This window comes from Gavialis gangeticus, unplaced genomic scaffold (assembly GCF_001723915.1).
Source record: "Gavialis gangeticus isolate Ggan-Ray unplaced genomic scaffold, GavGan_comp1, whole genome shotgun sequence".
Lineage (NCBI taxonomy): Eukaryota > Metazoa > Chordata > Crocodylia > Gavialidae > Gavialis > Gavialis gangeticus.
Window position 1 is genome coordinate 17,803,659 of NW_017729001.1, and position 14,899 is coordinate 17,818,557.

The 14,899-nt window shown below is 43.7% G+C and overlaps 1 protein-coding gene across 9 annotated transcripts in view; it reads right to left on the reverse strand.

Annotated features, from left to right (window-relative positions):
- Window positions 1–14,899, reverse strand: part of ARVCF (armadillo repeat gene deleted in velocardiofacial syndrome) — a 521,911-nt gene that overhangs the window by 174,852 nt on the left and 332,160 nt on the right. For all 9 annotated transcript variants that reach the window (XM_019506985.1, XM_019506983.1, XM_019506978.1 and 6 more), the window contains one exon: window positions 9,943–10,101. In XM_019506985.1, coding sequence (XP_019362530.1) covers window positions 9,943–10,068 — 126 coding nt within the window. In that variant the 5' untranslated portion in view covers window positions 10,069–10,101. The remainder of the gene's footprint in view (window positions 1–9,942; window positions 10,102–14,899) is intronic.

Genomic DNA, 14,899 nt, shown 5'->3' on the forward strand with positions numbered 1-14,899 from the left:
CTCACTCCCCCAGCCCCCCATGGGTGCCCCTCCTGGGCCAGCTCCGGCCCTTTAAGAAAAAAAAACAAAATGAGAAAAGCCCCAGGACTTACCGCTCCTGGGGCAGCCTCGGGGCTTCAGGGGCTCATGCACAACCCTGCACATGGCACAGGGCAGTGGGGCAGTGGGGATCATCACCTGCCAGCAGGACTGATGAGTCCAGGGTCTTTTCTTTTTTCTTAAAGGGCCAGAGCTGGGCCAGGCGGGGCCCCATGGTGGGGGGCTGGGGAAGTAAAGGGGGGTTAGGGAGCTCATGCAGAGCTCCCCATGCAGTGTGGGGAAGTGGGGGGCAGCAGGGATTGCCCCCCTGCCTGGCAGCACCTGGTGAGTTGGGGCTTTTTTTCCCAAAAAGCCAAGAGCTGGGGCGGGCAGCGCAGCCATTGCCGGGCTGGGAGAGGGGCAGGGGATGGGCCTGGCTGATTCAGAGATTCAGCCGAATTGAATCACCAAACCAAATCACTGTCCCCCGAATCGGCTGAATCCGAAGTGAATACCAGCCGCTTCGCACAGGCCTACTGAGACCCACTGAGCTAGAGATCTGTGCCGTACCTGTATAGCATCCACAGTGACATTCTGATCACGGATATTAGTGTTTGTACAAAATTACACATTATGCTTTTGTCCTTGGAGAGCGTCAAGGATCAGATTGCTTCTGAGGGGAAGCTCTACCTCAGGACTCCCCAAGAAGAACCCTTATTTAGTCCCCCTTCTTTGGGACCCCTGGAAGCCAGCCCTCCTCAAGGGGCATGCCTCAAGAGGTCAAGACCCTGGCTGTTTTTTTGTCCCCACCTTCCCCAATGATCTGTAGCACCACTCGAAGATCTCCTTTTTGGTCAGCTCTGGAAAAGCGGGGTGTTCTCGTCTTCAAAGAGCGGGGAGCCAGAGCCCTGACACCTCAAACAGTGCAGCAAACAGCGCAGCTTCAAGCAGTCTTGTATTGTGCCACTGCACTTCCCCCGTCCTTCATCAGACTTCACTCTGTCCTCCCTGGGACTACACCTTTCTCTCTCTCTCCGTCTTCCCTAGGAATACCTTTTCCCTCTCGGCCCTGTCCTCCCTGGGACTACCCCTTTTCTCAATAGCCTCCCTCTTTTGCCTTAGGCACAGTCAACCACATGCTTGCAACTGAAATTACAAAACGATAGTATTGATCCGGAGAGGACACTCACCCAATAAAATGAAACTTGAAGTCATGGGGAACTAAACAGAGAGCAGTCTCTGCAGCCTGGTGTCAGGCCTAGACTGCCATTTGCCTGGGGTGAAAAAGGCAAACAGGTATCCTGCTTATAAAACTATTCACATAAATTATTTACAACAGCACACACACACACTCAGCCATCCAAAGTGTTCCCCACCAGAGCTGCAAGCTAGAACTCAGCTCACTTCACTCTTTTCTTCACAGATATGCAGCACAAGACGCACAGTCTTGAGAAATTTTACAACAGTTACAAGAAAAGTGATCGGTGCCTCTGCTAGTCATGGAAACCATACCAGAACTCTGATGGCAACGGTCCTGAAAAACCCTGGTTAAGCATAATCATTGTTTGCAAAACTTTAATCCTACTATTTCCCAAAAATTATGCTGCCTACATCAAAATCCAAAAGAACTGAGACATCCAAAAAGACCCTTTTAATCAACCACAAAGAGCATCCCATTCATGTGTTAGGGTAAACATTTATCTTAGCCTAACAAGTATCAAATAACAACAATGACATTGAAGTGATTCTCTTTATAGGAGCAATGTCCTGAAAAGGGATAAAAGGAGTTTCCACTAATGTATCTGTCACTGAGTGGTAGATGTGCCTTGTGACGGTTTTAACAACCTCTGTCACCAACTGCACCATAAAAGGAAGCTTTGAGAAACGATTAGCACACAAAGGAAGTCCCATTTATCAGGTTTCCAAGCAAGAAAAAGAAACCTCCACTTCAGGAAATCTAATTCAATGGAATGGTTTATTCATATTTCTTAAAGGACAAAGACAGAATTGAGGAGCTGATAACACAGCAACCTCCACTCTTAACATGCATTTTTGTTGTTCCCCTGACACCAATAACTTGTAATAAAATGCCTAGAAGCTGTCCCAAATGGGGACTACAATATACCATGACTTTTACTCAACAGGATGCCACATATTTGGAATGGGCTAGTGATGAGCAAGACTTAATGGAATGAGACTATTTATGTTAATAAGGCTCTCTACAATGGTCCTCAAATATATATAAAAAAAAGATACACTTATAAATTACTGTACCAACTATTCCAGAACAGCTCAGGATGAGATGGAAGGTGTTAACTATTTAACAAGGCATGCAGCATCCCATCACTATACAATCAGTACCAGAGTCAGATGAAGTTACATTCTCCATTCCCTTAAGAAATACAGACGTTAGAGATGTGCAAAACAGGCCGTATTCAGTTTGGATTCAGATTCGGCCCGAATCAGGGACAGTGATTTGACTCGTTGATTGGGATCACTGTCCCCAATTCGATTCGGCCAAATCCAAATCTGAAGATACGATGTTGATTCGAGGAATCGGTGATTCGGCCATAGACACCACTTTAAATGTTTTTTCTACATACCTCAAGGTACCAGGTGTGGCTTGTGAACACTGGGGTGCTGGGGTGGATGGAGCATCCCCCAGGTGCACAGGGGGACCCTCCACGTGCTCCGCGGTGAATCCAGAGTGGACTGAAAGTACTTCCGATCCACTTCTGGGACTGCCAGGGCCACCCCCCCAGCTCAGCAACTGGCCACAGGGGGACCTCAGGTGCCCCCCCAGACCCAGAAAGCATCAGTCGCCAAGCTGAGGGAGCACAGGGGGGCCCCCCGCGCACTCCCCAACAGACCCAGAAGTGGACCGGAAGTGCTTCTGGTCCACTTCTGGGTCTGCTGCCGAACACGCTGGGGACCCCCCCATGCTCCCATGGGACACCCCAGCATCGCAGCGTTCATGAGCCGCCTGGTATCTTGAGGTATGTAGAAAAAATATTTAAATTTGTATCTATGTCTGAATCTCCAAATCTTTCTGAATCGATTCGGAAGATTCTGATTTGATTTGGAGAGATTAAAGGGTCTCCTGATTTGATTCGGATTCGGAGATTCAGCCACTGAATCGGGCCAAATCTCTGCTGAATCAAATCAGGGACCAAAGCTTCACACGGCCCTAACAAGCATTCTCCAAGTCTGCAAACAAAAGAGGAATGGGAGAAAACAGGAGAGCACACATTGATCATGATCGCAACTGCCACAGCACTGGGCCTGTTATAGGTCACCCAACTGGGAATATGAGATGTTCACCATCATCAACTCCTATTACACAAAATCTAGGGATTTGTGTCACAATCATGGCCAAATCAGGGACTCACTGTGCACAAGTACACAGAAAGGGATGCTCTTTGCCCAATCTAAAACTGTTCTTTTAGAGAAACTACACAATGTCAACATTTCCATATCACAATCCTACCGTACATCAGAAAAAAGGGGGCAGCCTCTATGGTGTGCTAACCATTTTGATCCCTTGGAAATATCTGGTGAGAATTCCAGATTTAACCTAGGTTAGATTTACATTACATCACAGATAACATTTTTCGAAAGCACCTAACTCCTTCTTGCACCAGTGATTAGGCACTTAGCAACCTAAGTGTCTGGAAAGGGCCTAATTCTCTTTTAATTTAAGTACCTACATACATTTTATCTCCAAGCTAATATTTTATTTCAAAGTATTTGTACTTTTACTCTATTTAAAAAAATTGTAAAATGATTAAAATGTCATGCTTGTCAACCTAAACAGCAACAAAGTGTTGATGTTTTTATATTTATATTATGATTCCTATACAGCAGCCACTACAAGGTCAGCTCTTGTTCCCTTCCAGGAACACATCTGTCTATAAAACCTGATGGAATCAAGCACATTTTAAAAATTCAATGTAATTTCCTTTTCCCTCCTTTTTTTTTATGCTAGCTATCAATATACAGGAGGAACAAAACACAAAAACACACTAAAAAGAAATCTAATCATTATTTTTTACAGCAAATGGGAACTGATTAGACAGATGCATACTTTGGGTACATGTGTTCCTCAAAGCATACAAAGCACAAACATTTATACTGAGAAAGATCATATCAGGATGTTAAGTAGTTTGCCTTTGCACAAATGAAGCTATCTGATTAAGCAGCGCTGCAATTTTTGCATTCCCGTTTTTTTTTTTTTAAATAACTCAGGTGAATTTTATATTAACTGACAGGACTAGGGATTTTGTTGAAAGTGTGCCATAAAACAGAAACAGGTAAAAAGGGACGCTCAAGGATAAAAGCATTTTGACATTTCTGAGTGCTTATTTTTAAACTATACACTGTAAAATTATCAGGCCAAATGGGTTCAAGCCATTACCCCTCTATTAAGTCCCATTTAAGAACTGGCCCTGTAGGTTTTCAAAATGAATGCTTGAGTATCCCCCTTCCAATTTAAACTTAATGGTTGATATTTTCAAAGGGACCAAAGAGAGTGAGGTGCTCAAGCTCCCATTAAAATTAATTTGGACTCCAGTGCCTACCTTCCCCCAAGCCCCCTTTGAAACTCCCTGCCTAAGTGAATAGCTGCACTGTGGGGCTAAACGGCCCCTCTGGAATCTAGGGCTGAAATCACAAGCACTTTCAACCACCACGGAAATTAAGAGTAGCAGGTAGTCAGCACTTTGCAGAATCAGGCCCCTGGTGACCATGAGAGCATGAGGCAAAACATTCAAGTTTTCAGGAGAAGGCTATTTTTCTAAAAGCATAAAAACCAAATGGCCACACAAGATCTAAACTGTATGCACGCAGATTTATGAAAATACAGAAAAATGATCAACATCTCCTTTGGAAAGCTCTTATCAGTTCAATGCAGATAAAGACAGAGGTCGAGAAAGAGGCATATTTAAAAACACAGAAATCATCTGGCTTGTTTTATTGAGTGCTCTTCAACCACTTAAAAACAGGCTCCCTTTAATCTGCTGCAAAGTTCCTAGGCTACAAACTAAATATGGTAGTTTTCTTCCCAAGGTGACCTTCACTGGTTTAACAAGCTGGATGTTTGGCTTCCAGAAGAGATTGTAAAGTTGAGGTGGAGTATATCTGATCTACTCTTTGTGTTGTGACTGTTGTGTAGGGATTTAGGCAGCAAGGTATGTAGACTGAACAACAGAACAATAGTTTGGGGAGGAATTACTCACAGAAACCTCACTGCAAAATTCTGCAAGAAGGAAGGTTTTCTCTATCCAAAAGAAGGCAATTGCTCAGTTCTACTATCCCTTCTTCCTGGCTCCCTGCTATAGGAGGTTTCAAAGAGAAGAAAAAAGAAAATATGCAGCAACATATTTCAATGCCTCTGAATTGAGGCTATTTAATTATACTTGGAAAAGACTGCAGCAAATTCTAGCTCTGAAACAACAGGTACACAGAAAAACACAAAGGAGCAGCATTGTGCAGAAGCATGCACATTTACATCAGATACAAGGCTTCAGTTCCAGCTGAGGAATCTCAAAGGCATAATAACTGAAGTGATTTTAAAAGGAGACCTAAAATAGAGTAATACAAAAATGCCCTCTTGTTCTGTGGAATTCAAAAGCATGTTCCAAACAGACTCAAAAACATGTGGATTAGTCAGTCATGCCACTCGCCTCTTCTTCCTCCCCTCCCCTCCCAAGTTGCTGCCTCTGGAAAGACATCTCGCTGGAGGAAGGGGGCCTCTGGGAAGCTCCTCCAATACCTTTGGCTAATGGAGGAGCAGAGGCTTGCATGTCTCATCCTGCCAGCGGATGTGCTGCTGCTGCACTGGGGTGCTGGTGGCAGTGGGAAAAGTCAGGTGACGTGGCTCTCCTGGGGGTTCTGGCTGTGAAGGAAGGGAGAAGGGTCAGTTCCAAATCTTCTTCCACGAAAGGTGACTCAGCCTTGCGGAAAGGACAATTCACAGCATGAAACAACCACTGGCCTCCGCACCGTGTTAACTACCTTGAGCTCACTCAAGGTAAAAAAAAGCATAGTGTAGACACAATCTGAAGTGTCTGGCTGAGCAAGAAGAGTACCACAGCTTCCGACTGGAGACCTACATCGGAAAGGAAAGGAAACTAGTTTGAACTGAAGACTATTGATTTGCCCATGGGCTTGGAGAAGAAACGTATGGAAAATGTGAAGAGGACAGGTGTGGACTACATTGTGTAAAAAGTAAAACTCAAGCTAAGCCAGAGCAGAGTAGGAGCAAAAGTCTCAAATGCCTTTTTTATTTGAGGAATGGGGTGAGAGTTAAAATAGACTAAAGCACATTTTGCATAAAGTTTCAGGGAAGCTGCAGGGGAAGAGAATGAGGTGCTGGCTGGGACAGAGTGTACATATATGTAGATAGAAATATAGATATAAAATGGGGACCACGTCAATTTTTAATGCCACTTTTATTAAATTCATGCATTAAATATAACATAAAATAGTTTTAACATCCGTGTTTCTGAGGACATCCCTAGTCCTACTCCATAAAACTCTTTTCCGTTAAAAAAGGGATGAAAGAAAGCCAGCGCAAACTAAGAGCAGGATTAGATTCACTGTTTTAATCCACAGGGGAAGAACAGCAGTTCCTGGCACTCTAGAGAAACCCTGATAGCAGTACTTGCCTGGGGGGATGCACTGAATTCTTCTTCTTTGGCAATCCCTTGCGGTCAAGAATGGTTGTCTTCCATGATTGTCTTATCTGTGTGGCCAAAGATGGCTGATGAAGCTTACCCAGGGTCAACAGGCTCTACCGCAGCTTGGACACGTGTTTTCGTGTGGGGTGGGTGGCTCTGGATTCTTGATTTGGTCCACGACATACTGTTTCTGCCGCTCCCACTTTTTCATCTACTGTTGTTGTCATGAGGTTTCAAAGTACAGAGATCCCTGCAGCAGACTCTTCCTCCATTTGGGCTGGTCCTTGGTGATAGTCTCCCATGAGTTGCCATTAATGTTGCATTAAGTTGGCCTTGAGGATGGCCCTGAAGCACTCTCTCTGCCCTCCTCTTGAGCATACACCTTTTCTGAGCTGGGGGAATAAAAATTGCTTTGGGAGTCTGGAGCTGGACATCTGGATGACACGACCAGCCAAACAAAGTTGATATCAGATGATCATCACCTCAATACGTGGTGTTTGCTTGCATAAGGACGCTAAGGTTGATGTATCTGTCTTCCCAACGGATTAGGAGGATCTTCCACAGGTAGCATCGATGGTGCAACTTTAGATGTCTCCTGTACATTGTCCATGTCTCAGCTCCAGACATCAAGGTGGGGATCATGACTGTTTGATAAACCATGAGGTTGGCTTTAGATCTGATATCATGATCTTCACACACCCATTTCTTCACGCGTCCAAAGGGTGCACTTGCACGTCTGAGGTGATGTTGGATTTTTTTCTTGATGTCAGCCTTCTGCAAGAGATGGTTTCCAAGGTACAAAAAAATACTCAGTGTTCTCCAGAGTCTCACCGTGGATCTGAATTAATGAAGCTGGGGATTGTTCATTAGGAGCTTGTTGGTGGAGAACCTTAGTCTTCTGAATGTAAGTGTCAGTCCCATTGTCTTGTATGCCTCAGTAAAGACGTTGACAATTGCCTGAAAGTCTGCTTCTGAGTGAGCGTACACTACAGAATCATCAGCATACTGGAGCTCAGTGATTGAGGTCAAGGTGGTCTTGGTTTTGGCTCAGAGTCAGCTGAGGTTGAACAACTTACCATCCTTTCAGTAGTTTAGCTCAACTCTGGCTAGAATCTCGCCGGTGGTCAGATGTAGCATCACAGCAAGAAATATTGAGAAGAGAGTTGGAGCAATGATGCAGCCTTGTTTAACTCCTGTCTTAACCTCAAAGGGATCTGTGATGGATCCATTACTGAGAACCATTTCTCACATACTGTCATGAAGAAGGCAGAGAATAGTGACAATTTTGATGGACATGCATGCTTCAGAAGGATCCTCCACAACACTTCTTGGCTGACAGAGTCTTAAGCTTTCATGATATCAAAAAAGGCCATGTAGAGAGGCTTATCTTGTCCCTGGCATTTCTCTTGCAGCTGGCAAGCTCTGAAGATCATATCAGTTGTGCCTCTTGAGGCCCTAAACACACACTGAGATTCCTGGAGGAGCTCTTCAACAGGTGGAAGGAGACTGTTCAGGAGGGTTCTCACAATGATCTTTCTGTGGTGGATAGCAAGCCAATCCCTCTCTAGTTTCCAGTTGGACTTGTCTCCTTTCTTGAAGACTGTCACAATCATTGTGTCCCTGAGGTCATCTGGGATTTTCTCATCATTCCAGATCCTTAAGATGACAGCGTGAAGCTGTGATGTCAGCTCCTTTCCCTCCTGCTTGAACATTTCTGTAGGGATACTCCAGCCTCTCCAGATGCCTGGTCATTCTTCATCTGCTTGATGGCTTTGCTCACCTTGCAAAGATTGGAGGGATTCTGAGATCATCTCTGACTGAGTGTTGCAGGATGGAGTTGAGAACACTCTCATCAACAACAGAGTCGTAATGAGAAGGTCTTCAAAGTGCTCCTTCCAACAGGCATTGATGGCTCCTCTTTCCTTGATCGGGTCTTCTCCATCCTTACATCTCAAAGGGGTTGATCCCTGAGTGCTCGAGCCATGAATGGCTTTGGTGGCACCAAAGAAACCACATATTTCATGTATGTCAGTGATATGTTGAGTCTCCTTAACCTTGTCTTCCCACCATTTATTATTCATAGCATGGGACCTCCTTTGGGCCTCTGCCTTTGCTCGTTGGAGGTTCAATTTCTTTTGCTTGGAGTTGATGTAATTTTGCCAAGCACAAAAGGCCTTGCACCTGTGATCAATCAACTCTTCGATCTCCCTGTTGTTCTCATCAAACCAGTCTTGATGTTTCCTGGTGGAAAATCCAAGTGTCTCTTCAAAGGCGCCGATAACAGTGGCCTTGAGGGCACCACTCACGCCGCTGACATTATCCCGTTGTTGTTGATTGGAATTCACCAGTCTTTTGTTAAGGCACTGGTGGAAGAGGTCTTGCTCAGTTGGGTCCTTGAAACCTTCAGTGTTGATCTTCTGTTGGCATTACTTCTGTTGCAGCCATCATTTAGTTAGTCACAGGGACTTCTGAGTCATGCCCCTTTATACCAGCCTGAAGACCTGACGTACTAAACTGGTATTGTAAGGCTCTATAATTCTGGAGTGGTGGTAAGCATACCCCTGTCCATACAGTGACTTATATTTGACTTTTCTTCAGTAGCTCATGTCTAGCCTAATGTGGAAAACAGCTGAACCATTTTGTTTTTACCCAATGCTGTTTAAAACTTTTAAAAATGGAAACAACCTTGACCTTGCACAGGACCAAAGCCTAATAAAGATGTCAGCGTAACTCCCAAGGTCCAGCTCTTTGGATACATTACTATGCTAATAGCATTCCAAAGCATGCCAAGCATCCCTGAACACACAACACTTGCCCTGCAGAGATTACAAATCAACTTGAGGCAAAATACAGCAAGGGCAGTAATAGAAGAACAGCAGCTAATAGGAAAAGATGGACAGAAGTAGCATCTGGATTCATAAGGAATCTGATAGGCTACCTGCCTGGTACTGACTGCAGTTTGTGAACATGCACAGACAATCATGTGCAGTAGGAGCAGTTATTCAAGAGCTAAAACTGGAAGCCTCTTATCTGAAGAACAAAGCACTAGGAACCCCCAGCACTGCTATGGATTGTAGCCAAGCAGAGATATGCAGGCTGGTATGACCGTCATTCTACTAATCTATTTTATGCGCTGCTATTTTATCATTCCCATGACTAGGCTGAGATTCTGCCACTTCCCTCAGTGCTTAAAATCATGGCAAATTTACCTTCAAAACAACCCTTCTAATGTCCCAGAAATTCTCACCTTGGTCTCAGTCCTCCTTGTGGTTCCATCTTCAGAAGTCACAATAGACACATGGGAAGTGGGTGTGCCTGGATCTTCCTCCACCGTTACAGTCTCCTCCACCATCTCTTGAGGCTCTTGCATCATTGTTATTGAGGTCTGGTTGCTGGGGCTTTGCTCCTAAGAAGTAAATATGAAATACGTTTGTCACGTATCTGAGCACGACTTAGCAGAGATGCATTTGCGTTTTTATTTTGTGTTCTAGTGTATGCAACTGGATGGGCATACAGACTCAGAAGGGGAGACAGGTTATCGACAATCTGAGAGCATGCTGGCCAGACTAAACCCCTGGAAGCAAAGAACATCTGAAGCTGCCATCAAGGAGCCTGCATTTCCAATGGACTGTTTCTTCATATTTAAGCTTGATTTGCACTTCCCCTTCTATGCTTTGTCCAGGGGGAGAGGGGCAATATCTGCCCAGAAAAAAACATGCACCATGATCAGAGCAAACGCCACCACCAGGTTTCAAAGCAGTTCATTTTATTTGTTCTTAAAAACTAACTTCCAACTGATAAAACACTTTTCACACCTCAGTAGCAGAGCATAACAAGGCCATAAATGATCTATCAAAGCCTGCTAGTTACACAGAACTATAATTGACACACATCGTCCGCAGCCAAAACAATAATTATGGATATACGATAAGCCAAAACTAACAGCCGAATTGCAGGTGGCACTAGTGGGAATTCACTCCCCTTCTCAACTCCCCCTGCAAAATTCTGTAGCACGGTAAAGGCCTAACTAGTTACAAAATCAATTAAAAGTTTTGTATATATACACAAAGCGCAGTGAAGTGCTGAACAGAATGAAAAATCTCCTCTAGATCAAAGCATGGCTCCCTCGGGGCCACTGTCTGAAGATAATTCTTCTGCTTCTCACAAGCAGAAATTACTGTTTTCTTTTTTAATTTCCACATGCAATTTTGTTTCTCACATGGCAGCAGATATCAGAAAAGGTCCCCCACTAGGTGAATGAAATTCAGAAGTTTCACAGTATGTGGCCAATAAGGAGCCGATTTACAATACTGAGGAATGATACTTTTGCAAAACACTTTGAAGGCAATACAGTATGGTATAACTGCCGGCTATTCTTTTGCCCCCAAAAGCCACTGGACTTCATGAATGCACAGGGGTCCAACCCACTCAAGGCTCAGTGCAAAATTAGAGCCTATATTTCCTAAGTCAAGTCCTACTAGACATAGTATCTACGATCTTCCTGTATAATTAATTTCAAAAAAGAAATGTTTGAAAAATAGGAACAGAATGCACTGCTCACTGATCCTCCTAAGAAATTATTGTGAGCAAGACGGTATGTCTTTTCACTTCACAGACAAACAAAATGATAGGGAATAAATCTGTTGCTATGCAGGTGCTGAGTCTAATTATGTCGAGACTTAAATATCCTCCACCTGTAAGTAGTCTCATCACCAGGAAACCACAGCACATTGTTTTTGTAACATTTTATTTAGGAAATTACATTTCATCCCCATGATACGGTAGACTGCATCCTAGGCAGCGACATGCCTGCTATTGAGCTCTAAAGGAGAAAATACTTTCAAATGTCTTTATGCTGCTGAAAAGGAGCAGGGCTTTGAATTCTCTTGCTCAACTCCACAGGGAAAATACATTTCATTTAATCCTCACATGATCGGTAACCTCCTTTGAAACGAGCTGGCTAAGGTGCCCTTGTTCAAGATTTTTTATTTATTTACAGCTATATCGTGACATTATAAAAAATACCTGTTCCTTGCAATTCAGGCTTATATTTTAACTTGCAAAGAGTTTTTATATCCAGGTAGATGTTAATATTAAGCCAGTTGCAACATAGTTCAGCAGTGAGGACGGGAGCCTGAGGCAGCCATCTTGATCATAGTGGAGCGTGGGTAACCAGAGAAGAACAAACATGCTGTGCCAAATACATAGGTGGAGATAGGCATAATGCCGTTTTTTCCCCTCTGAAACCACAGCATATGTAAGACGGCAAATCTGTCTGCTTGAGCAAGGTTCAATAAAACCAAGAGGGAAGACTTGTTTCAGTTCACAAGCTTGTTTCTCACCCCTAAGTGCCAGCCCTATTCCCCCTCTTTCTCACTTCCGGGTGCATTTTGCAGCTCCCGGATTACTTCGTTGCTTATCCTTCCCCAAGTTCTTGTGAGGCAAGCCCTGCTTTGTGATGATAAACCTGGGGAGAGGGGAAGATGGCAGGGAATGTTTGGTTCTGCATGTTTCTGCAACGTTTTCTACTTCAGGAAAAAAATTAAATCAAATCTCCCTTTGTATTCAGTCTGCCCGTGGGCAAAGCAAATCTTGAAAGTCTGGCACTTAAACACGAGCAAACTGCAAACTAGTGCATGCTGACTTTAAATGAACCCCAGAGCTTGTTTTTATCCTGTGGCTGCTGCTAAAATGACGATCCAGGGAGATCTGGTAGAGATTTGCATTCCTAAAGGACAATGCTATCAGTAGGGAAAGAGTGTCCTGAGCTTCGAAAGATTAAAAGCCTGCTGAATTTAAGGCAGATTTCCCAGTTCAGGCAGCTACTGAGGCTGTTTGCCTGGATCTTCCCTCCCATGGTATGAACTATCTAGGGATGCTATAAGTGAAGGGAATAAAATGGCATCCAAACTCCTGCCCCCTGAGTTGTTTTCCAGGAGCTTGGTCTTTAATCTCTGAAGCCGTCACTTTATGTTCTTAATTCACGTTTTTGATATAGTAACAACAGTATGGAAAAAACACTCTGTTAGTTATCCTGGATTTCAAGTCTCCGTTAACACAGAAATTGGGACACGTTACCAACTTCAAACACTTCACAGACATCAGCAAGGAAGGACAGTCTCTTGCTAAACACCGTTTTGGCCAAAGAAAAGATTCCAAATATTTTACCAGTTAAGCTTAATTATTTAATATCTTGATACAAATTGACTGGCCAGACATTTTGGTATATACTAGTCTCAACAGCTTTGAATGACATAAGCACTGCTTCCTCGACAGACCGTCTGCGTGCCAGTGCTATAGTCTGGGTTGTGAAGGAAAGAGACAGCAGTTGGGATGCACTCCACAGCCCTCTGCCTATTTTCCTTGCGCGCTAGCAAGGCAAATTTACATTGTATACCCCGACCCCCTCCACAGGGCAGCCGTGCTTGTTATCACTAGTCTGGACCTCCTAAGCATCATAAACTGGGATTGTGGAGACAAAAAGCTCACAGTCCTCCCCATGAATCCCATGTTGTTAAAAGAGGAGGGTCCCAACTGAGAGCCAGCAGCTCTAAGGGGACTGCTCGAAGCAATTAAGGACTAGCTCTGAAGGAGGTTTCTCGTGGATCCAGGGGTCAAAAAGCAGGCTGGGATTCTGAAAGGTCCAACCAGAGTTGTTCTCTATCTCCTTTGATCTACAGGGGCGGCTACATCTAATTTATCCGTTTACAGAGTGATGATCCATCCAGGAAAACATAATACTGCTTCCAACAAGACTGAAGCAGGATTTCCCTTCCAGTAAATCAACATATTGCAAGGAGTTACTCAGAGAAATCACTGAGCATAACATACAAATCACTGAATCTTTTACTGTCACAGAAAATCAGAAGACAATGCCATGGTATTCAAAAAAGAGACTGCAATCCAGTCACTGCAAAGTGCATCAAAACTCAAGGCTTTTCCCCTTGCCTTTTGTCGGAGTACGGGATGAATTACATCTCTGTTTATCTGTATTTAAATCTCTAGCATCCTTTAAAAACAAGTTATTAAAAAAAACCCACACACAATCAATTTATTCCCAGCCTGTAAAAGTTTAGTGCAGATGAAATGTCTAAAAACCCACTAAAACAAGCAAGAACCATAAAATAATAGTAATTCTCTCTCTTTCTCTTTGGTTAAAAATAGAGTTATTTTCCATTTGAGGCACATATCTCCTAAGGCCTTCTTTGCATTAAAATATTGCAACCTCAACAATCATCACGATTTCCATTCCTAGGGTTGTATTTCCATTGAAGCAGCTATTTTATATCTTTTAAAATAAAAGAATAACCTTCTCCAAGAGGATCACACATCCTACATCACAGCAAACCAGTAAACAGAGTTGTTCATTATTCTCTGCCTATAAAACAATTTAAAGAGTCAGCAAATAATATAAAATTATAGGAGACTGCCACCTCCCAGGAAAACAAGCCCTCTTCAGAAACTTTCTTTTAATAATCACTCTTCCCGAGGTATCTTTTGTTTAGTGGACGGCAGTAGAGACTATTCAGGTTGCTGCTTACTTCAGGTTACCATCAGGTATCAGGTTTAAAGGCTTTAGTAAAGTACAAAGGCTGTATCTACATCAGTGGGGCATCTTTGTCCACAAAAACGTAGTATAGACAAAGGCAAAATGAATGGTTCACTGTGAAATGAACTACATATCTGGGCATAGTTAATGATCTCAGACAATATTTCAAATTGAATTAAACAAGAATATTTTATCTCTCCTGGATGGGTTACCTGCTGAAACCCTGATCCCAGCAACAATTAATTTTAATGGGTCAACTTACATGTCTGGTGTTAAGCACAATTAGCCTGTGCAGGCTCAAAACTCTGTCTATACAGTAAAGAAGAGGTATCAAAAGTACTTCTGGGCCGTGGAGCCACATTCTCCAGCTCACAGGACTCCCAAAGGGGCTGGAGCAAGCAGAGGCAGGGCCCACCACCAAAATCAGGGGTCCAGAGCCTCACTGGGCATGTGTCAGCAGCAGCACACAAGCCATGGCTGCATTAACCCCTGCACCACCACTGCTTGCCCTACCACCACCACTGTCAACCCACCAAAGACTGTACACACTCTCACATTTCTGATAGCTCTACAGCTCCATTCAGTCGTTGTGCCACCAGAGTGTGAAGAGCACCTTGGAAACTTTGGTGCTTTGGTGGGACTCCAGAAACCAGCA